The following is a 23,765-nucleotide window of genomic DNA, read 5'->3' on the forward strand; positions in this document are numbered from 1 at the left end:
TGTGATTGTCAATCATGACCGAGATAACCACCATTGCAAGTGGTTTGTTTATGGTTCATAACATCATCCGTAGAAACACACAGCTTTTGGCACTGATATTGTATATTATATTGTACAGATATTATATAGATATAAAGCTCCGGGAGTCCGCAAACGTCAACAATCACTTTCTCCTCCATGTTGCGATTCACTCTGGACTTCAGTTGGCTGTCATGAAAAAGCATCACGCGAAATTCGCGGAAAAGTTAACATTTTCAAACTGAGCAAAGTGTTTTCGCTAGTAGAATCACACGAAATGCGCCTCATTCTACCATTCCACCAGGATGTTCCTGCCGCTTCATTCGAGCCATTCACGCCACAGCTTTTTCAGTTGAAAAATGTGCATATAAACACGCCTTGGAATCGACTTTGTATGTATTCGTGCTGCTCCTTCATCGTGAACGCACCTTTCTGCGAGTATAATATTTGATTGGCTTTTGGTATGAACGCACCTTAAATTGTTTTGATGAGCCTATTAATGATGTGGAAAATATCAACGTTCAACCTGCCCTCAGACTGCAGCCTATGTAGCCTACTCCTTTATAACTATTCTCTTCTCTTCCTCACCTTTCCCGCAGACATGTCTACTAAGGTTGCCGTGGTAACGGGCAGTAACAAGGGGATTGGTCTAGCCATCGTCAAGGCGTTGTGCCAGCAGTTTGAGGGTGTGGTCTACGTCACCGCCAGAGACATGTAGGACCACTGGAAGATAATACTGTACTGCTTGTGATAAAGCATTTGATAATTACCTCTTTATTTGTTTACACCATTTAAAAAATTTCTGCATGTATTTATTTTGAATATTTATAAGTTCGGCAGATAAGGCACAACTACATAATATACTTAGTTACATCTGTGTAATAGTGAGAAACATTGGATCTTCTTATCTTTACACAGTACAGAGAACAAGGCATATTCAGCGATATTGTAGATATGTGCAAAAATCGCAGTGAATCGCATGTTCGGTACTAAAACATCTGATATTACATAAGTGTAGGCCTATGCAATTGGATATAGAAAATTAATTTCCAAATTTTGCAAAAAACATGACTTTCAAAAACAAAAGCCATGATCGCAAAGTGGATTTGCATTGACTTTGAAAATTTGACCCAATTTGGTCAACAAAGGGCTGAATATAAATTAATCTCAATAAATCCAAAGTGAGTTAGAGTTAGTTTGAGGCATTTTTCTGTGGTTCTAGTGGACGTGGAAAGGAGACCGTGGAGACCTTGGTGTCGGAAGGACTCAAACCCATGTTCCACCAGCTGGACATCAATGACCTCAGCAGCATCAAGGCGGCAGCAGCGTACTTCAAAGACAAGTACGGAGGTGTAGATATTCTGGTCAACAATGCTGGGATAGCATTTAAAGGTACTGCTGGTTAGTTTCTTGTGCAATATTGTGTTATTATTTTCATTGTCTTCAGCAGGGCAATTGTGACAAACCATTTCCTTTGTGATTAATAAAGTACTCTGAATCTTAGTTGAATCAGATTCTGAGTACTAGGGTGTTATAATATAATTAGGAAAATATCCTAATTATATTATGCAAGTAAGGTGTCATTTGAATGTCCATTTGTGAAAAGGGCAAGGGAGCAGATTTAGTCACTAAACAACCCCAAAATCGTCCCCTATTTCTATATTTAGACACTGACAACCCAAAAATCCTCCCCTATATCTGTCTTCCCTGCCTCCCTACATTTCAACACCCTTTGGAAGAGTTGTATTCAGGTGCCTGTGATTGACATTCAAGATGGTCAGAAATAAGCTGGGAGTAGTCTTAAAGTCTTCAATGTCTCTTACAGAGTCAGGCTTATTAAACTCTAAACAGATATTCTCCTGTCTAAATATATTATCATTTTCAATCGTGTTCTTGTTATTCTTGCTTGGAGCAGATACAACACTGTTTGTGTGCTTACATGTAACTCTGTTTACATCTTGTTATGTAGGAGCAGACACAACACTGTTTGTGTATTTAACTCTGTTTACATCTTGTATTATCATAGAAGCAGACACAACACCGTTTGCCGTGCAGGCAGAGGTGACGCTCAAGACCAACTTCTTTGCCACCAGAGACATGCTGACCCACTTCCTACCACTTGTTAAAACTGGAGGTACAGCTAATAAACCACATGGCGGCATGGGGTGTGATAGAATGCTATTAATAATATATATATTTTTTTTTCATATACGTGTGTGTGTGCAGGTCGTGTGGTCAACATCTCCAGCTTTGTCGGCTCCCGTACTTTGAATCAATGTAGCCCCGCCCTCCAGGAGCGTTTCCGTAGTGAGGACCTATCAGAGGAGGAGCTAGTGGGACTGATGCAGCGATTCGTTGAGGAGACCAAGAAAGATGAGCATAAGAAGGGGGGCTGGCCCGACACTGCGTACGGAGTGTCCAAGACCGGTGTGACTGTAAGACTGATAGGTTTCTCTGCAATCCATGGATATTCCAGCACTGGGTCCTGATTGGGTCCTTATGCGGGCCCCTCAGGGTTTTTGAATTATAGCCTTACCTGCTAACCCTGAAAAAGGGTATAAATTGAAGATACCAAGTATACTAATGTATGTGTGCAGCTCTCTCTCTCTTTCTCTTAAAGGAATAATGCTGAAGAGAGAGAGGACAGAGCGATGGACGACCAGAGAGTTGAACAGTCTAACATTTACCGTTTTAAAAGCAGTATTACAGACTAACATCTGAAGTCTAATGGCTTCAAAGAAATGGTCCAGTGTAACAATCCACTTTTAGGAATAATCCACCTAACCCTATCACCTACAAAAGTACAAACATACAAAACTCTAGTCAGAAATCAGTCAGATAGTGAAGGGAAAAACGGTCTGTCTAGTTACTGGATCAGATAAAATGAGACGGAGAGGTAATAAAGTCTATCGGCACGAGGACCTTGGATTTATTAAGTAAAGTGGCAACGGTTATACAGAGTCATAAAGCGTGAGAAATCGAATATGTCTAAGTCCCTAATCAGCGCTGATGGTTCGTCCAGAGCTTCGCCTCCGTGGAAGGTCTGCTTCAGAAGAAGAGGGAGAAGTGTCTGTGTGATACAGTTTTATGCTGTATCTTCCTCTTGGTGAGGTGTGTGCGTTTGAGACGTATGTGGTTCTGTGTGTCTTTGCGTGACCTTGGCTCTCAGGCCCTAGTGTGTCTCCTCGTGTTCTTCCTGATGGGGGAGCGCCTCAAAGAGTCTCCTGATTGTGGCCCTCCCGTTCTGAGGATGAAACAGTGCTTTGCGTGACCTTGGCTCTCAGGCCCTAGTGTATCTCCTCGTGTTCTTCCTGATGGGGGAGCGCCTCAAAGAGTCTCCTGATTGTGGCCCTCCCGTTCTGAGGATGAAACAGTGCATTGTCTGAGTGTTTACCATTTGCCTGGCGGAGAAATGGGGCCTTAGCTCTGGCCTCGACCTGACTATGTTATCATGTGTGTGTTATGTGTTTAAAAGTTGAATGTGACTGCCATGTGTTGTGCTCATCAGGCGTTAAGAGTTGACTATTGTAAGGTGACTGCCATGTGATGTGCTGATCAGGCTGGGGTAGGAGTTAGCTATATTTATAATGTACATGTGATGTGCTCAGCAGGTTATTTTGCCCAACATATCCCCCTCAAGTCGTCGCAAGACGACTTTTACTCATTAGGGATACGAGGGATAGGACTCCAGCGCGGGACTATCATTATAACACTTTTTAGAAGTAACAGAAAGAAGGCAAAACAATCATAAAAACAAACAACCATGAGTATGGGACTAAAATAAGTCGCTGGACCGGGTGTATGGGGAAACCACGTGGGAGAAACGCCACCCATGCTTCAGACATGGGTATGCCATACACACCCCACCTAGGGGGTGGCATCCACCCCGGCCTTACATCGCGAACAGACGATACCAAGTAAAGTGGCAGCAGGTAATACACAAAAAACAAACATACCACAAGCATACAATAATACAAAAAACAAATAACAACAACCAACAACAAAACTAACACCAAACCCTAATAATAACAACGAAATGCAACAATAAAACAAACAGTAAACAATAAACAAAAATGCAACAATCACACAAATACTACACAATAACAATCACAGGAAAGAAATGCAACCTATAAAACGTGTCCCTAAATAATAGTAATAATAATAGAAAGATATGAGGTAGATAACGAATGGCAATCCCCCTCAAGCCATCCCTAGATAACCACATACTTAAGGATGTGAGGAGGAGTTAGCTGGTCGTGTAACAATAAGCAATCACACGCATGGGGTATCCAGGGTAGGCACGGGGCACGGGAACAACTGAAACCACGGAATAGTCCTGAGCGTCATCACGGGCAGGTGGTCGCAAGGCGCCACCTGAGCATTAGACCCTTTTATTCAACTGCGCTCAGGACCTCATCTGATAAACGGGCAATCAAGGCCCCTGGAATCTCGCCCGTGTGTATCCCCGAGCTCCATCTAGTGGGACAGCGATATAAACAACAACATTTACGTTCCCGGCGTCGGTTGCGTAGACGCGGGCATAGATATGGGAGCGGCTGAAAACAGTGAAGCGTACAGAAGCGAATACAGCCAGGGGCGCCCTCAAGCCTTAAGGGAACGGGCCGCAGCCCCTGGTGCCGGAACGCAGATCCCTGGTCCGGGCGACGTGGGTGCATCAGGTGGGAGGGGGGTGGTGCCGTTGGCGGGGACGGGAATGCGGGAATGGGGCAGCCCACCTGGAGAGGTTACTAGCACGTCACAGGCGGGGGGGGAAAAAGGGGGCGTCGTGGTGGGGTTCCAGCATACGGTGGTGGAAACAGGACGCCGGGGCCGTGCACCTGGAGAGGCCACTAGCACTCACGGGTAGGTGTCCGGCTCGGCGGGGACACAGTCAGTGGCGGGGGTTGGGAGTGTGTAGGGGAGCTCGTACTCAAAGTCAGGGGTTGCAGGGCGAGGGAGGCCATACTCACAGTCAAATTTTTCAGGCACCATCTGGTCGTCCAGGGGAAGCTCGTCCAGGCAATCCAGAAGGGGCATGAGGGGGGCTGCTTCGGAGTAGGGAGGGGGAGGTTGTTTCTCCTTTTCGAGGGCTGTGGTGATGAGGCGTGAGCAGAGGGTGCGGGCACAGGGGATGTAGCAACACCCGCAGCAGACCACAATCCCGACGAAGAAAGCCAGGGATGACAGGACGGCCATGAGAAGGCCCTTCCACTTACCACCAAACATGTCAGTCATCCATTTCTCCATGGGGTTGTCGACCCCAGAGTCCTCTGCCATCTGGACGGAAAGAGCTCGAAGGCCGGCCAGGGCCCTTGTCACTGACCCGTCAGGGGCCGTGTTGTTGGGAATGAAGGTGCAGCACTGAGCCCCAAACATCGAACAGACCCCCCCTTTCTTGGCCAACAACATGTCCAGGGCTAGACGGTTTTGATACGCCATTAGAGAGGTGGCGGCCAGTTGTGAGGCCAAGCCTTCTACCGCGTCGCGAGTCAGGTTGGATAGGCGCTGGACGTTGTAGTGAATGTAATTAATGCGATCTACGTTTGTGTTGGGGGTGATTGGAAATATGGCAGAGATAAGGGGTATGTTCTCGAAACCCGCGGCTATCTGATCTGCTAACTTAAACTGGTTTGGAACGCCCCGGGGAACGCCTATGCTATCCATGTACGTGGGGGTGTTCTTGGTTAGGTCAAAGTGGTCGGTCAGAGCGGTGTCGCGGCGGTGTCGAGAGGTAGTTTGGTTATTGGGCCCGGGCAAACCCCGGGTAAAGAGCGTGACGGGCATAAGTAGGCGCACTATAATGCAGGTTCCGGACCATTGTGCCGGGAGTGTAAGTCTAAGGGTGAATTTGTCACAGGACCAGAATAGGTCTTGGCGTCCCAGGCCCGGTTCGGTCATGTTGGGCCAAAGCGTAACGTTCGCGATGGAGTGGCACCACGACGGCGGTACCGCCCCAACATTCACCGCACCGGCCCTGGTGATGCAAGAGTGGGCGTACACCGGGGGAATTGAGTCGTTAAGGCCGGGTGGAAACAGAGAGCTAAGGAGGCCGCAGCCGGCCGGTTCGGGGGTAACAAACAGAGCTAACATGCAGTGAGAACCGATGGGGTCGCTGGTAAAATCGAACAGTACTGGGGTCGAGATTAGATGGGGGCGAGCTGACGCACAGGCTACGCAGTCGGACAGCCCCTGGAATCGGTTCGTAGCAGCAATCCAGCTAAGCCATGCATTATCGTCTGCGTAGCCGGTCGCGAGCGCGATGGAATCGTGGGTGGGGAGCTGCCCCACGGAATCTAAATCAAAAATCGTGACCGGGCCGTCGCAAGTCATTATGGGTCGGACGGGGGTTTAGGAGTTGTCGTGTTGGCCCTGGAGGCTGGTGCGGTGGGTGTGGTGGGGGCCTTTCTGATGTTGATCACGGCGTTGAAGGGGGCAGTTCCTGGTCCAATGTCCTTGTTGCCCGCAATGGAAACATGTCCATGGAGATGTTTGTGGCCCTCCTCTGCCTCTTCCTCCTCTTCCTCCTCTGTGTCCTTGGTTTTGGTATTGTGGTTGCTGGTATTGTAACAGGGGTGGTGCGGGCGCCGGCACCGGGGCGGCCATTGTGTACCCAGGGTAATTGGTGGGTTGGTATCCCGGCTGCAGCCATCCAGGTGGCGGGGGCCCTTGACACGCCGGTATCTGATACATTGCGCATGATAGGGGCATTGGTGCTGGTGTTATTGGTGGGGTAGGCGTCGGGGCTGGGGGCGTTGGGGGTGTCGGCAGTGGGGCCGCTACAGGCATCATACTCATGGGTCCCCATGTCGTCCTTGGTCTTTTGTGCAGCTGGGATTTCTCGGCTAGCTCCTTGATCTGCATCCTCACGAGTTGCTTCTTCAATTCCTCGTAATCATCATCCTTTTCAAGTCGTTTGTCTTCCTCGAGTCGGTGGTGGTGATTAAGGTGAGCCACCCATTCCGTCCGGGGCTTGGAGTGCAGTGCCACCACTGTCTTCAGTCTCCTCTGGACCGTGGGTGGCAGTCCCTGTATTATTGCCCGCTGGAATGTCTGTGTCGCCAGTTTGCTACTGTGTGGGGGACAGTCATTATTATCCGTCCACAATCCTTCAGCCCTTTCTATGTACTGAAAGATAGATTCTTCAGGTTTGATGGTCAGGCCGGAGATTCCCACTCTGCCTGCGTCGGCTGGGAAGAGCGCCCTGAGACTCTCCCAGAAGAGGTTTCGGTAAGCTTCGAAGGGGGTGTTGTCAGGTAGGGCCTCAGTCTTGGTCAGTGTCTCCAGTTCAATGATTCGTCCGGCACCATGTGCCCTGCCGATGATGGCTCGTATGTCTCCCAGGGTCAGGAGATCGCCAGACGTCTCAGTTTCAAATCTTCTGATCCAGGCCGAGGCTCCTGCCGTGAGCGTTGGCAAGCGGGCGACCAGGTTGGCCATGTCCCGGTGGCTCCATGGTGTGTATGCTGCTCTTCCCTCCGCATCTATCAATAGAGGTGCCATAAAAGCCTCTTGTATACCTGGCCGGGGGCGGCGGGGCTCGCTCTTATTGGTACGGGGGTCCCTTAAGTGATCTGGGTCAGGGCTGAACTGGGAGGGGGTCATTAATGGGGAAGGTAGGGTGTATGAGGCGGGGGCTTTTGGCTGGGACTGAACTGGTGTTGTCGATTCTAGGGGACAGAACAATCTCGGCATGGGTAGGTGAGCCCTCTCCGGGGAGGGTGGGGGTGAGTGGCTGTCAGTGGGCCGGGAGGCTGAGGATCGCTCTCTGTCTTGGCTTCTCTGGTGTTCGTCTTGCCAATCCTCTCCGGGGGCTCTTCGTCGCTCGTCCGACATGGTGGGCGTGTTCGCCGCTTCTTCTTACAGCAGCCTGGTATGGGGGTGGTCGGGGTTGTGGACGCCTTTGCACTGAAGGCCGGATGCGGGGAGGTTTGTCTTTTTAGCTTTATTAGTAACTGGGATAATCCTTCTAACAGGGGGTGATCGAGAGTCGGGGTTGGATTGGTATTGATGCTGTCTATTTGGAGGCGATGTAGTCGGGGAAGGGCAGGGTTGTTGTTGTCCAGCAGTGGGCACTGTAGTTGGGGAAGGGCAGAGTCGGAGTGGTCCAGCAGGGGGCGCTGTAGTTGAGGAAGGGTAGGGCTGGAGTGGTCCAGTAGGGGGCGGTGTAGTTGAGGAAGGGTAGGGCTGGAGTGGTCCAGCAGGGGGCGGTGTAGTTGAGGAAGGGTAGGGCTGGAGTGGTCCAGTAGGGGGCGGTGTAGTTGAGGAAGGGTAGGGCTGGAGTGGTCCAGTAGGGGGCGGTGTAGTTGAGGAAGGGTAGGGCTGGAGTGGTCCAGTAGGGGGCGGTGTAGTTGAGGAAGGGTAGGGCTGGAGTGGTCCAGTAGGGGGCGGTGTAGTTGAGGAAGGGTAGGGCTGGAGTGGTCCAGCAGGGGGCGGTGTAGTTGAGGAAGGGTAGGGCTGGAGTGGTCCAGTAGGGGGCGGTGTAGTTGAGGAAGGGTAGGGCTGGAGTGGTCCAGTAGGGGGCGGTGTAGTTGAGGAAGGGTAGGGCTGGAGTGGTCCAGTAGGGGGCGGTGTAGTTGAGGAAGGGTAGGGCTGGAGTGGTCCAGCAGGGGGCGCTGTAGTTGAGGAAGGGCAGAGTCGGAGTGGTCCAGTAGGGGGCGGTGTAGTTGGGGAAGGGCAGAGTTGGAGTGGTCCAGCAGGGGGAGGGGGAGGTGTGGCTTGGGACTGAGTGAGAGAACTCAAAAAATGGCGGCCGTGGTGCTATAACTCTGTGTGACCTGTCTAACACACAAGAGCGGATGAGAGGCTAGGGGGTAACTCTTGTCACTTTTGGAGGAGGAGAACGAGAAAAAAGGAAGAAAAAACAGGGGGGGGGGAGCAAAAAACAACCACAAGGCCTAGAGACGTTATTCAATACATCCAGATATTCCTTATAGACAATAATCGTTATCTGTCCTTATTGATTAATCCGCTTCAACAGACTAAACCATCAACCCACGCGGCAAAGAGATGTTGTTTAGTATCGCAGTTTATCTATGCGACAGGTCCAGCAGTAATTCAATGAAACACAGTAAAAGAGATATCTCTTATCCTTGTCAACTTATCTAGGTCTAGTTTTAACGGGTCCAACAGTAAATGGAAGCAACACAGTAAAAAGGTTATTTATCATTGTCAATTTATCTATTTCCGCAGGTTAAGCCATAGACCGAAGCAATACGTCAGAGAGACATTATTCATTATTATCAATCTATCTATTCTTTCCTTTACCCGTTTTAACGGGCGAAGATAGAGCGGACCACGCATACACTCACTGATTCACTCACAGATTCTCTCTTTCGCGCAGACGTACACAAACACATATCAACAGACTTCTCATTCTGTGTCCCGCACCCACAATCATCAGATACGGCAAAATAGCGTTGAGCATAACAAAGCAAGCAAGCGTTGCACACATAGCCGGGTTATCATTAATTGATTTATTTCTATATTTAGCCGGCCCACAAATACGCTTGTTCTCTTTCTTTCTCTCTCTCTGGGCCTCTCACACACACACACACACACACACACAGTCTCTCCGTCTCAATCTCTCTGGGCCTCTTACACACACACACACAGCCTCTCCGTCTCAATCTCTCTGGGCCTCTTACACACACACACACAGCCTCTCTCACGCATACACACACTGTCTCTCTGTGTGTCACTCGTGCCCCAGGCATACGGTTTCCTCTGCAAAGGGACTCTAACCTTCTTACCACATAGAATTATTTAATACACATTCATTATTTGGCCATCGGTAGTCTTGTATCACTATGACCGATTCTTATAGGCCCTTCTCATTCCCTCTGGGTTCCACCCGCGGCCCAGGCATCCCTCTGGGCTCCACTCTTGGCCCAGGCATACATCATTCGGCCATCGGTAGTCTTGTATCACTATGACCGATTCTTATAGGCCCTTCTCATTCCCTCTGGGTTCCACCCGCGGCCCAGGCATCCCTCTGGGCTCCACTCTTGGCCCAGGCATACATTATTCGGCCATCGGTAGTCTTGTATCACTATGACCGATTCTTATAGGCCCTTCTCATTCCCTCTGGGTTCCACCCGCGGCCCAGGCATCCCTCTGGGCTCCACTCTTGGCCCAGGCATACATTATTCGGCCATCGGTAGTCTTGTATCACTATGACCGATTCTTATAGGCCCTTCTCATTCCCTCTGGGTTCCACCCGCGGCCCAGGCATCCCTCTGGGCTCCACTCTTGGCCCAGGCATACATTATTCGGCCATCGGTAGTCTTGTATCACTATGACCGATTCTTATAGGCCCTTCTCATTCCCTCTGGGTTCCACCCGCGGCCCAGGCATCCCTCTGGGCTCCACTCTTGGCCCAGGCATACATTATTCGGCCATCGGTAGTCTTGTATCACTATGACCGATTCTTATAGGCCCTATGGTCTCGAGGGTATTCTTTCACCATGCAACGAGCCGATATTCGATGTGTCACGCGTTCAGGGTCAATTGGGTTTATGGGGCAATGCTGGAATGCAACTCTATTCGTCCCCACGAGATATCCCGTAGCGAACCGCTCTCACAGTCTCACCTCCTAATGTGGTTCCTATATAACTATGCAGAGTTTGGATTTTATCAACAGGTTCTGCCTACCTTTTGTTGGGCGCGCGCGAGGTGAGACTGCAGGAATCGGTCCGGTGCTCCGGGGTCTCGAGGTCGTGCCGCTCTCCGTCTCTCGTTTCCCAGTTGCGTGTTCAATTCAGAAAAAATCACGTCGGAGGTCACCAAATTGAAGGGAAAAACGGTCTGTCTAGTTACTGGATCAGATAAAATGAGACGGAGAGGTAATAAAGTCTATCGGCACGAGGACCTTGGATTTATTAAGTAAAGTGGCAACGGTTATACAGAGTCATAAAGCGTGAGAAATCGAATATGTCTAAGTCCCTAATCAGCGCTGATGGTTCGTCCAGAGCTTCGCCTCCGTGGAAGGTCTGCTTCAGAAGAAGAGGGAGAAGTGTCTGTGTGATACAGTTTTATGCTGTATCTTCCTCTTGGTGAGGTGTGTGCGTTTGAGACGTATGTGGTTCTGTGTGTCTTTGCGTGACCTTGGCTCTCAGGCCCTAGTGTGTCTCCTCGTGTTCTTCCTGATGGGGGAGCGCCTCAAAGAGTCTCCTGATTGTGGCCCTCCCGTTCTGAGGATGAAACAGTGCTTTGCGTGACCTTGGCTCTCAGGCCCTAGTGTATCTCCTCGTGTTCTTCCTGATGGGGGAGCGCCTCAAAGAGTCTCCTGATTGTGGCCCTCCCGTTCTGAGGATGAAACAGTGCATTGTCTGAGTGTTTACCATTTGCCTGGCGGAGAAATGGGGCCTTAGCTCTGGCCTCGACCTGACTATGTTATCATGTGTGTGTTATGTGTTTAAAAGTTGAATGTGACTGCCATGTGTTGTGCTCATCAGGCGTTAAGAGTTGACTATTGTAAGGTGACTGCCATGTGATGTGCTGATCAGGCTGGGGTAGGAGTTAGCTATATTTATAATGTACATGTGATGTGCTCAGCAGGTTATTTTGCCCAACAATAGTTTCACACAAAGAGTTGAAACATCGTCAAGTAGAGGGTCAGTGAGTTAGACATCCATTCAGTCAGAGTTTAGATCTAACAAATGAGCCTGGCCTCTGGAGACCATCGAGTGGCGAAGTCACGCCCCTTCCGGTAGAGCCCATGGGACCTATGAGATCGAAAATATGAATGTGTGAATTGTAAATAATTACTTTCTCTCCATTGAAACCCAAAGAGTTGAAACATCGTCAAGTAGACGGTCAGTGAGTTAGACATCCATTCAGTCAGTTTAGATCTAACAAATGAGCCTGGCCTCTGGAGACCATAGAGTGGCGAAATCTCGCCCTTTCCGGTAGAGCCCATGGGACCTATGAGATCGAAAATATGAATGGGTTTCAATGGAGAGAAAGTAATTATTTTCTGGTCCCAGTCTTTATATGCCCCGGATTACACATATGTTGTTTGTGGATTTAAATGATAATTTTTCATGCAAAGAAAACTCGAAGTTTGATAATGTTAGGTTTTTTCCATGGGGCGGATGAAAGCATCAAAAGAGTTGAAAACCATTATAAGTTGGGGCATGTGGAGAGTTTCAGTTATGCCGATGGGGAGATTGTTGGTCTTGTCCACGCCAGTTGCAGGGAGCGTGACGGCACATACGAGACATGTAGTCTTTCTCATTGTGTTTTTTCTACAGCCATTAACTGAACAATTGCACAATGAACGATCAAACTCTTGACATGAAAAATTTTCATTTAAACCCACAAACAACATATCTGTAATCCGGGGCATATAAAGACTGGGACCAGAAGATAATTACTTTCTCTCCATTAATATTTTTCGATCTCATATTTTTCGATCCCATGGGTTCTAACGGAAGGGGCGTGACTTTGCCACTCTATTTATATCTTTCCTTTGTTCTTTCTTTCTTTTTATCTGTATATTTTTTTTATTTTCTGTATTTTATCTCCAGGCACTCTCTTTTATCCTGGCCCGCAGACTGTCCAGGGAGAGACATGGAGACAAGGTCACTATATTACAACTATATCCATATCTAGTCATTTCTCCATATTAATCCAAAGTTCATAGCATATTCAGTTATGTTCTGTGTTCCACTGCCCAAGTGTGCCTTTATCCTGTTATGCCTTCCATAACACTCGGGTAACATCTGATCCATGTTGGTTTTGTGTTCGTCACGATAGATTTTGCTCAATGCCTGTTGCCCAGGCTGGGTGCGTACCGATATGGCCGGCACCAAAGCCCCCAAGTCACCAGAAGAGGGCGCTGAGACTCCAGTCTACCTTGCTCTGCTCCCCCCTGATGCCAATCAGCCCCATGGGCAGTTTGTGTCCGACAAACATGTGCAGCCATGGTGAAAAGGACAAGACACCAGTGTGTTCTTATAAAAAGTAAACAATATTACATCTCCAACAATTTGATTTGAATATTATGGCCTAAGACAATTATAGCAACTAATCTGTTTCCATAGCCATCATCACTTTTGTTTCAAGTATGGTTTTGTAGAACATACGTTTCTTTAGTATGACCAACACTAACCTGAACAGATTTTAAATCATGTTTATGCTATTAATAAAATTTGAATTTCCTTTTCCTTTTCTAATTAGCATTTTATTCTGTGCAAGAACAAAGAAAAGTACACTGCAAATAAAAATATACATTGATCCAAAACCAAACATGGGTCAGTAAATCTAAATAGCGGTTGACCTTTGTATGCGTTTGTTGCAGGAGGCAAGATTGCCCGATGCACTCTGTCTTTTCGTCATAGTCTAACTTGTAAAACCTCACAATAAGGGCACGTTAATTAACCTTAATGCAATAATAAACATTATTATATAGCATGAACACAGCTTTAGGGTAAAAGGTTAGTGGGTTCCGGTTAATTCTATCAGATAATTTATAAATGAATACCTTAACGTGAACATCATTAGTAAATTATTACTAAACACATAAGTGGTTATTACTGCATTAACTAATGGTAAATCATTGTTAATTAATGTACCCTTATTGTAAAGTTACTGTGTACCGGTTTTATTTGCTTTTGAGCTTTTACCTCAAACTTTTACCTTAAACTCAGACTTGTTTAGTCAAAGTTTCAACACAATATTTTCATGTCATAATGAGACCCCAGCCAAATTAGTTCCTGCTCTTCGTCAGCAGAATCAGTTTTGAGCCATCATCGAGATGATCCTCCTCAAGTAACTATGGCCTTGAGCTCTTCCAAACTTTTTGATGAGATCTGGCTGTAGATGGTGTGTTCCAACTGCTTCATGAAGAGCTCATTCTTTTCTACTCATAAAACCACAGGACATCATGTGTCTATTTGCGCCCCGGTTTTCTTCAAGTGTCTCTAAATGGCTAAATCATCAGCCCTGGTTCGGCTGCTGGTCCCGCTGGTCTTGCTCAATCGCCGCTTGTCCTTCTGGAAGAAAACTCCACTGGGGCTTGGTACTGGGAATCCTGTTTTACTGTACTGGATCTGAGGAAAAGATGCCTCCTTGTTGGAACAGTCCACCCCTTCATTCTGGAAGCCACCGTCTTGCATGTGCCCACAGTCTCCAGGCTGTCTTTCATGCTTGTAGCAGGTAATCTGAAGGAAGTTCTCCTCCACAGCCATCTTACGCATCTCAGCAACCATGTTGTCAGAGTTCTGCTGAGTGGCCAATCGATGGTTGGGAAACGGGAGAGGTAGGTAATGTGAAGAACCAATCACACACTGGTTGAAGTCTGGAGGTGGAGTTAATGGTGTTGGCAAAGGTAACTCCCTATTGCAGGGTGATATTCTCCCCTTGGTGATGATGTGCCTGAAACAGAGGGTAACATTATTTTGGGTAATCTTTATCTTGAGAACACAAACACACACACACAGGCTACCTGATGCAGTGTCTCCATGCTAGATGCTGGAGTTCAAGCACACTGAGTGCCAGTGAGACCACAGACACAGCCAGCATGAACACGATGAAGACGTTTTTCTCAGTGGGTCGGGAGATGTAGCAGTTGACCGGGTGAGGACATGGCCAGGCCTGGAGAGATAGAGATACATAGACGGGTAGAGAGACAGACATAAAGACAGTCAAAGACAGACAGACGGATGATCAGAACAAGGATAACAAGATATTACCTGTGCCATTCCGTCTGTCCTGTGTCTAACTGTTTATTATGAATGATTTGTAATTTAGTGTTTTTAATACCTGGCACATGAAGAGAGGATGGAGGAAAATTCCATACATGAAGTACTGCAGACACAAGAACACCACCTGCCAGCAAGAAAAAATAGCCGTTTGAAATAAGGAAGACACATCAATCAAAACCAAATCTGTCTATAATATCCAAGTTTGAGGTTTGAGCAGAGCACCACACGAAGTGATGAGCGGTCTCTTTGTACACAGTACAACCTTTTTGTTTTATAAAATGTATCATCAAATATCCATAACTTATATGTCAGTGTTCTCCCCTGACCCCAGACACGTGTCAGGTGACCCCCCGTGTGAGTTAGAAATAAGCATCTCGGGGTGCAGTCGGTCAAGGTCAAGGTTCAACTTTATTGTCCCTCTGGGGAAATTTGTCTTGGGGAAATTTGTCTTGGGCACAGTGCATCATTGCTTTCTTAACATACCGGTACACAGAATACAAAAGAACAAAAAACACAACCACAGACACAAACACAACCAGACAAACCAACATTTTAACATCGAGAACATGGAGCTTGATAGACTTAAATTGCCCCTTGCTGTATAACATAGAATCTACAGTATGGGGATAAAGTGCAATTGTTTATTGCACTAGAACTTATGGATATTGTGCTATGTGCTAAAGTGCTTGGTTCTAAAGTGTTATGTGCTAAAGTGCTAACCCATTTATTGCACATTATTCTATTACACATTGTTCGCCAGCTTAATGGAAGCTTGGACAAATGATAATTTAAGGCGATTCGATTTGCAAAGCGGCACACAGATTCTGAGAGCGAGAGCTGTGTTCGTGTTCTCGGCAGCCAGTCAGTTTCGTTCTCAGTGGGTGCTGGTCTCCGCCAGGGCTGCGCCTTGTCACCAATCCTGTTTGTGATATATATGGACAGGATATCGAGGCGTAGTCGTGGTGGGGAGGGGTTGCAGTTCGGTGGTCTGAGGATCTCGTCACTGCTTTTTGCAGATGATGTGGTCCTCATTGGATCATCGGCCGGTGACCTTCAGCACTCACTGGATCGGCTGGCGGCCGAGTGTGAAGCGGCTGGGATGAGGATCAGCACCGCTAAATCTGAGGCCATGACTCTTAGCAGGAAACCGGTGGATTGCTTACTCCGGGTAGGAAATGAGTCCTTAGCCCAAGTGAAGGAGTTCAAGTACCTCGGGGTCTTGTTCGCGAGTGAGGGTACTATGGAGCGTGAGATTGGCCGGAGAATCGGAGCAGCGGGGGCGGTATTGCGTTCGCTTTACCGCACCGTTGTAACGAAAAGAGAGCTGAGCCGCAAGGCAAAGCTCTCGATCTACCGGTCGATCTTCGTTCCTATCCTCACCTATGGTCATGAGGGCTGGGTGATGACCGAAAGGACGAGATCGCGGGTACAAGCGGCCGAGATGAGTTTTCTCAGAAGGGTGGCTGGCGTCTCCCTTAGGGATAGGGTGAGAAGCTCAGCCATCCGTGAGGAACTCGGATTAGAGCCGCTGCTCCTTTACTTAGAAAGGAGTCAGCTGAGGTGGTTCGGGCATCTGGTAAGGATGCCCACTGGGCGCCTTCCTTGGGAGGTGTTTCAGGCACGTCCAGTGGGGAGGAGACCTCGGGGAAGACCCAGGACTAGGTGGAGAGATTATATCTCAACACTGGCCTGGGAACGCCTCGGGATCCCCCCGTCAGAGCTGGTCAATGTGGCCCGGGAAAGGGAAGTCTGGGGCCCCCTGCTTGAGCTGCTCCCCCCGCGACCCGACCCCGGATAAGCGGATGACGATGAGGATGAGGATGAGGGCACACAGATTCTTCTCCCTGATGGCAGGGTTTCATATTCAGGGAAGAGTGGGTGTTGGGAGTTATTTTCTTTGCTTTTTTCCTAACTGCCTGCTCATAGATGCTCTGTATAGGCTCATATTCTTTCCTCCCTACGATTATCATTGCAGTTGTGTGCATGCCGGCCAGTTTGCTTCTTAGCTTAACGGTTAGGTTGCCAGACCATGAAGTGATCCCATATCTAATGATGCTCTCTACAATGGCACGGTAGAAAATCATCATGATGTGGCTGCCTTCGCCGTACAATCTTAATCGTCGCAAAAAATATAACCTTTGTTGCAGTCTATTGCACAGGTTGTCAATATGTGTCTTCCAACCGAGAAGATTATCAATATGAACCCCTAAATACTTATATGAGGATACCTGGGTGATTTCCTGATTTTTGATGGCCACTGGCTCATTGTCAGTCACTTGCCTCAGATCCAAAACCATTTCCTGTGTTTTGGTCACATTTAGAATGAGATGGATGTCACACCACTTAATAAATAGGTCTATCTCATCCTGGTTCACAGAGGGGTCCATTTCCTTGTGTAGAAGGCTCAGGAGCACGGTATCATCCGCAAATTTGACCATATAGTTGTTAGGGTGCACAGTCCTACAATCATTGGTGTACAATTTAACAGTGTTGGTGATACAACCCTGTGGGACTCCTGTGTTGCAGTGATTTGTGTCTGACAGTGTTCTGTTGACCTTCACTTGCTGTGTTGTTAGTTAAAAAAGAGTGAAACCATTTGATCAAGGTGGTGTTTACACTCATGTCTTTGAGCTTCTCTAAGAGTATGTGGATTTGCACTGTAAAAAAGAAAAGAAAAAAAAAAGCTGAGTTGAAATCAAATGTTAAGCTTGCTGGTAGTTCTACCAGGAGGACTCAAATCACGCGCGGCTGGCCGCCAATCACCAATCACCAGCTACCAATCACCTGCCTACACCTGCTCTATAAAGAGTAGTCTAACATATGTCTTTGCTGCTCAGGTCTTCGTTCAACGCATACTGCTGCTTTACTGTGCTTCTGATTATCTCGTCGCTTATTTGCTACGTCGGTTAATACACACCAAGAGGTTATAACTTCGGATTCGTGCTGGTCGGCCTACTACTTCTGGTCCCGGCAAGCGAGCGCAGAAAGCCGTTCTTTTCGGTCCCCGGTATCCTCAACAACACCACCAACAAGTTCCCAACACGGACATCCGCCTGGTTCTACAAACCCTCGCCGAGTTGGTGCAAAGCATTGGCGCCAGGATGGACGCCGTCGAAACGCCATGCGGAACTCCCGGACGGGTCCAGGCCCCCAACCCGCTGTCGTCGGTCGCCACGGCGCCTTTCTACTTCCAGCAACCATCAGGCTCGGCTTCCTCCGCCTTCACAGGCTACGCACCTGGCACGTGCCCTGCTACCATGGCTACTGCAGTCCCCGCGTTAGCCCCCGCAGCGTATTTTCTCTCACAGCTCTACAGTCCAGCTTCAGGTTGCGGCTCCCTCGGTTGGGTTAGGGGGTTTATTCCAAGGGCAATGGTTTGCTGAGGGATGGCCAGTCGAAGCTGGTACGTTCGCCCTCTGGTCAGAGTCGTCTGCGCTGTTCGAGCTTTACGCTATCGTAGCAGCTAGCGTTCTGTGGGGCAAAGCATGGCGGCGTTAACGTATAACCATGTTTTGCGATAACAAAGCAGCGTCAAAACGGCTGGGAAGGTGGTCTTCCACAGCATACGGATTTTACATCCGGTTGAATTCGTTGAGTTCGTTGCACACGTCGGTGTGGTACAACACAGAACTCTACGTTCGCAATCAAAGGTTCATAATTATCTTTATACCGTGCACTGTTCGGTTAACTCCTTGTGTCTGAGGTTTTTCCCTTCACTTTAACATGAATGAAGTTGATGGGTTTTAGGCACTGTGGTAACTGATTATTATTAAAAGGTTTTTATTGACGAAGGGCCTTTTAGATTGGTTCAGCTGCTGCTCACTAACTCTCACGTTCCTCTGCTCGCAATGCGATTCACATATCGTTCAATTTATTCAAAAGATCCAAAGACAAAGAACGGGTACATTATGGTATCATTTTATATTATTATTTAGTCTTATTGTTAATAGTTTCAGTCGCGTTGGTATTTAATTTTTCATTTGCTCGTTTAGCTACGTATGACAGTTAACAATGTTGGTGCAGGCCTATTACAATTATTTACGCGTGTAGGCCACTCCAACTCACTCGATATTTCAAAAAGATTAGTGTGCTCTCTCAGAGCTGGGAGATTTCATCCTTATTTTAACATATTACTCGAGACGGTGTTTTCTCACAGTTCTACGGGTTCATGCGTTCCCGGGTTCATGCGTTCATGCGTACACGTCTCTTACTCAGACTTTTCCCCCTACACGGGGTATTTAATTTTTCATTTGCTTGTTTAGCCATGTATGTCAGTTAACAATTTTGGTGTATTACAATTATTTATGTGTGTTGGCCACTCCAACTCACTCGATATTTTGAATAGATTAGTGTGCTCTTTCTGGGAGTTTCCATCCTTATTTTAACATATTACTCGAGTCAGTGTTTCTCACAGCGTTCTACGGGTTCATGTGTTCTACGGGTTCATGCGTTTTACGGGTTTATGCGTTCTCGGGTTTATGCGTTCTTGGGTTTATGCGCAAATGCGTACACGTCTCCTACTCAGACTTTTTCCCCTACACGGGGCCTAACTTTCGCTGATGTCACCTTCTCTGCAAGGCATTTTTCATCTAAAAAGCTGAACAAGGGTTGCCGGTCGTGTCTATCAAACGGCTGGGAAGGCGGTCTTCCACAGCTTACGAATCCTACATCCGGTCGAATTCATGGTTCTTCCTTCAAGCGCACACGATGCTCTAACGTCGGTTAAGGCAGGTTTATCACGTTTGCTACTACAGCTGTTTTTGGCGGCCTGTTTCCATTCCAGTCTTAGTCTTTGTGTCAAGGTGTCACTTTTGTTTTTATTAGTTTAGACACGTTCATACTCTTTCTTGTGATATGTGATAAGTATTTTAAGAAGCTGCATTTCCCTCACATAGCCACAAGGGGAGCAAAACCTTATTGAAGGCTGCTCCACCACAGAAGGAGCCGAAGCCTTTACGTCACCCCGGCCACGCCCACTAGGCCACGCCCACTTGACGTCCTCTCTAGCGGGTGGTTTCGAACTCGAGAGGCCAGAGATCAATAGGTAGACGGCAGAGAGCCACCCCGGGCCTATGCCCGGGGGCTTGAAGTAGATCACGGTATTTTTCCTCTCTCACGCGTTAGATACAATTCCCTCCGTTAAGCTTCAGTTACCATACCAAAACATGCCGACTTTATAATGAATGAAGTCAGTTAAAAGCATCCCGGGATTGGACAACTTTCTTCAAGAATATGCAACATATTGAAATTCCGTTTAGGTATCATCAAAGATACAAGTGCGTAGATTTGTTAAATAAGGTAAACGGTCGAAAATGGATGTTATGTCTAAAACAGTTGAAGTTCCGTTTGGACAAGACGTTATTAGTTTATTGCCTAGTTTAGGTCAACGGAAATGAAGACATTTTAGCAGTCTTATTTTGTAAAAACACTTTCAGTCTCGTTCGTATTCGCCAACAACATTGCACTACGCATTTAATTATAGTATTGTCATATGACCAGCATTGTTTTCCTCACGCGATAAAGGTTTGTTGACGACATTTAGTCATAATTTTCGGTGTCAAAAGCAACACTATTTGCAACTACTGGTGGTGGTGGTTATCAGGTACTAAACTCATAAAGCAAAATGCGGCTATATAACTCAAGGTTAACCTGCAGCAACCCCGGCAAGTTCGACCACGTCGGTGGATCATCTAGAAAACACTCTTTGAGTTCGGTGTCACGTTGGTGGCATATCATGGAAAAAATAAAACTCAAGGTTCGCAGCGGCGACCCCGGTGAGTGCGTTGACCAAAGCGCAGCGGTAACAACTCGGGCACTCGTGACTATGACCACGTCGGCGGCACATTACTCATGCAGGGTATCTGCAGGTTTCAGCAAGTCAAATTTAAGACTTTTTAAGACCTTTTTAATACCACCTTGAATGAAATTTAAGACCTTAAACCGGCGATGGTGGGGGGGATCCCGCTGTATTACAACCCAAGCATAGCATGTGTGTCACTCAATGAGACTCATTCAAGTTGACTTTCTGTCTGTTTATTGAACATAAAGTGATACTCCAGGGCTCCAGACTAACTTTTTCCTTGGGTGCACTGGTGCGCCAAAATTTTTAATTTGGGTGCACCAGCACGTATTTATGGTGCACCCAAGTTGTGAGTTGTTGAGAGGGGGGTGACAGCGTCTGGGCCCCCGGGCAGCTGCACCGGTTGCACCGTCGATATTTACGCCACTGATTAATTTTATTTTCACCATTAAATAAATGCCTTCAGTAAGACCTGGGGGGTATACCACGAACCTCGTTGAACATACCCAGGCTTTCTTAGGAAAACCTGGCTCGACAGAGCCGCAACTCGCAATCACAGTTAAATGGTACCACGACGCTCACTTTAGATTCAATTAGTAGAACCAGGTTTTCCGCTTTAGGAATGCGCGTTCACATAAAAGGGGCGTTTCTCGCGTCATTTGACTCACCCTTATGCAAAATAAATCGCGCAAGAGCGGTGTATTTCATCCAAGGCGAGCAATGTATTATTATGAACTCCTACGAGGAATTCAAAGTTCAAATCACAGCCAAGGGGAACACGGTTGCCCATAATATGGCTAGGGTGGCGTGCTGGCAAAAATAGCCGACCGTGTTAATTCGTAAGTGAAAAGATTCAGCATATTGTCTAAAAAATATTATGTATCATCATCCCTTTTACCCCCATATATGTGGGGCCCCATGAATTGCGAGCCCAAGTACCGGGAATGCACTCGATCTCCGACCCAATATCGGACGTGCACGTCAAGTTGCTTGCTTTTAGTGGCGTGGTTCAACGTCTCAAATATCAAAACAAAATCAGCCTTGTTGACGCTGCAGATTAGCTCATTTCGGATGAAAGGCGCTGGTCCGATGCGAGTTATATACGCCCTTTTGTCCCTTCCAGCAGTAAAGGTGCTCGCGATTTGAGAGTCAGGGAACATCAAACCGAAGAGATCTCCTATCCCCTCATTCGAGTTGTAGGACTGGTGCTTGACCACTGTGTTTAGAATCCACAACACCTCCGCTTTCAGTGTTGGTGTCGCACCAAATGCTACCCTCAGGTCAGTGCTAGCAGCGCGGACCGTCTGCGGCGGTGGCGCCGGGGCAGAGATGGAAAACGTAGAAATGGCTGGGGTCTGTGTGTGGCTCCAGGCAGAGGTTTTATGTTTTTGGCTCTGCATATGGCTGACGACAGCCTTAATCCCCATGGTGCTTGAATGTAGGCTACTTTTGCACGGAATGCATCTGGCCTGTTCTGGGTTGGCAACGGACGCTAGCCAACCTCGGAAACGGACGTCTTCCAGCCAACTGACGTTGAACTTGCATTTACCCATTGTTGCAGACTAGCTAGCAAGCGCGCAGACATCCGTTTATATATGCAGCTAGCAAGAAAGTAGCCCCTCGTACATCTCCTTCCCGAAAAGTCCCGCGAGAAAATAAATAAATTAAATAACCCTGCCCCGACAAATTTAAGACCTCTGAGTTATAAATTTAAGACCAGCATATGACATTTTTGACGAATTTAAGACTTTTTAAGGCCTTAAATTTAGAAAAATGAATTTAAGACTTTTTAAGACTTTTAAGACCTCCGCGGACACCCTGTCATGGTTGACTGCAGTAACCCCGGTGAGTGCGTTTACCACGTCAACGCACAACTGGGGCACAACTCAGGCACTAGTCGTGAGTTCGTTGCGTACGTCTGTGCGGTACAACACAGAACTCGACGTCCTACATCCGGTAGAATTCAAGGTTCTTTCTTCAAGCGCACACGATGCTCTCTAACGTCGGTTAAGACAGGTTTCACACGTTTGCAACCATAGCTGTTTTTGGTGGCCTGTTTCCTTTCTAGTGTTGGTATAGTCTTGTGTCAAGCTGTCATTTTAGTTTTTATTAGTTTTAGTTACATTCATACTCTTTCCAGTGTTATCGTAATTCCATTTAGATATTATCGAAGTTACAAGTGCGTAGTTTTGTTAAATAAGGTAAATGGTTGAAAATTGATGTTATGTCTGGAACAGTTGAAGTTCCAGTCGAACAAAATAACGTTATACGTCTTTATCGCCTAGTTTAGGTCAACTAAAATGAAGAGACATTTTAGCGGTCTTATTTTCGTAAAACACTTTTTAGTCTTGTTTTATTCGCCAACTATATTGTACTATGCATTTAATCACTGCTATTGTAACATGCCCAGCATCCACGTTGCGTCCAGTCTCGTTTTTCTCACGCGATAAAGGTTTGTTGATGACGACTCTTAGTCATAATTTTCATTGCCAAAAGCAACACTATTTGCAACTACCGGCGGTGGTGGTTATCGGGTACTAAATTCATAAAGTAAAATTCGGTTTCATAACTCAGGTTAACCTGCAGCAACCCCGGCGAGTGTGACCACGTCGGTGGATCATCTAGAAAACACTCTTGAGTTCGCTGTCACGTCGGTGGCGTACATAGGAAAATAAAACTCAAGGTTGCAGCGGCAACCCCGGTGAGTGCGTTGACCACGTCGGTGGTAACAACTCGGGCACTCGTGAGTATGACCACGTCGGTGGCACGTTATCTAATACTCATGGTTTGACTGCAGTAACCCCGGTGAGTGCGTTGCTCACGTCGGTGGGAACAACTCAAGCACTCGTGAGTTCGTTGCGCACGTCGGTGCGGTACAACTCAGAACTCTAGTTTGTTGCAGCAACCCCGGTGAGTGCGTTGCCCACGTCGGTGGGAACAACCCAAGCACTCGTGAGTTCGTTGCGCACGTCGGTGCGGTACAACTCAGAACTCCACGTTCGCTGCAGCAACCCTGGTAGTGCGTTGACCACGTCGGTGGGCACAACTCGGGCACATGCAAATTTAATTACCACGTCGGTGGCATAATATCAAACACTCAAGTGCAGGGCACTCGGAGTTCATTGAACACGTCGGTGTTCAACACGGAAGTACACAATATTTGCTGCAGCAACACCGGTGAGTGCGTGACCACGTCGGTGGCACATCAAGGGCACTCGTGATTTCGTTGACCACGTCGGTGT

At 47.5% G+C, this 23,765-nt stretch overlaps 2 protein-coding genes across 7 annotated transcripts in view; one reads left to right on the forward strand and one right to left on the reverse strand.

The window, feature by feature from the left end:
• The first annotated feature begins 401 nt into the window (after positions 1–401).
• Positions 402–13,291, forward strand: LOC130404828 (carbonyl reductase [NADPH] 1-like). Its single transcript, XM_056609754.1, has 6 exons — positions 402–732; positions 1,241–1,410; positions 2,045–2,152; positions 2,245–2,453; positions 12,546–12,599; positions 12,775–13,291. The coding sequence occupies exons 1-6, from the start codon at positions 506–508 to the stop codon at positions 12,946–12,948; spliced, it is 942 nt and encodes a 313-aa protein (XP_056465729.1). The 5' UTR covers positions 402–505; the 3' UTR covers positions 12,949–13,291.
• LOC130404827 (gap junction alpha-5 protein-like) overlaps positions 8,880–23,765 on the reverse strand; it is a 100,846-nt gene continuing 85,960 nt past the window's right edge. For all 6 annotated transcript variants that reach the window (XM_056609749.1, XM_056609753.1, XM_056609748.1 and 3 more), the window contains 3 exons: positions 14,782–14,847; positions 14,465–14,613; positions 8,880–14,394 (listed from right to left, as the gene is read on the reverse strand). In XM_056609749.1, the coding sequence (XP_056465724.1) occupies positions 13,941–14,394; positions 14,465–14,613; positions 14,782–14,847 (669 nt within the window). In that variant the 3' untranslated portion in view covers positions 8,880–13,940. The remainder of the gene's footprint in view (positions 14,395–14,464; positions 14,614–14,781; positions 14,848–23,765) is intronic.

Source organism: Gadus chalcogrammus, chromosome 15, assembly GCF_026213295.1.
Source record: "Gadus chalcogrammus isolate NIFS_2021 chromosome 15, NIFS_Gcha_1.0, whole genome shotgun sequence".
Classification (NCBI taxonomy): domain Eukaryota; kingdom Metazoa; phylum Chordata; class Actinopteri; order Gadiformes; family Gadidae; genus Gadus; species Gadus chalcogrammus.

Excerpts from the sequence above, each read along its gene's own strand:
- LOC130404828 (XM_056609754.1), top strand. The coding sequence starts at position 506 with ATGAGCCTATTAATGATGTGGAAAATATCAACGTTCAACCTGCCCTCA. Across the intron at positions 733-1,240 it reads TACGTCACCGCCAGAGACAT|TGGACGTGGAAAGGAGACCG; the intron begins GTAGGACCACTG and ends CTGTGGTTCTAG. Across the intron at positions 12,600-12,774 it reads GGGAGAGACATGGAGACAAG|ATTTTGCTCAATGCCTGTTG; the intron begins GTCACTATATTA and ends TCGTCACGATAG.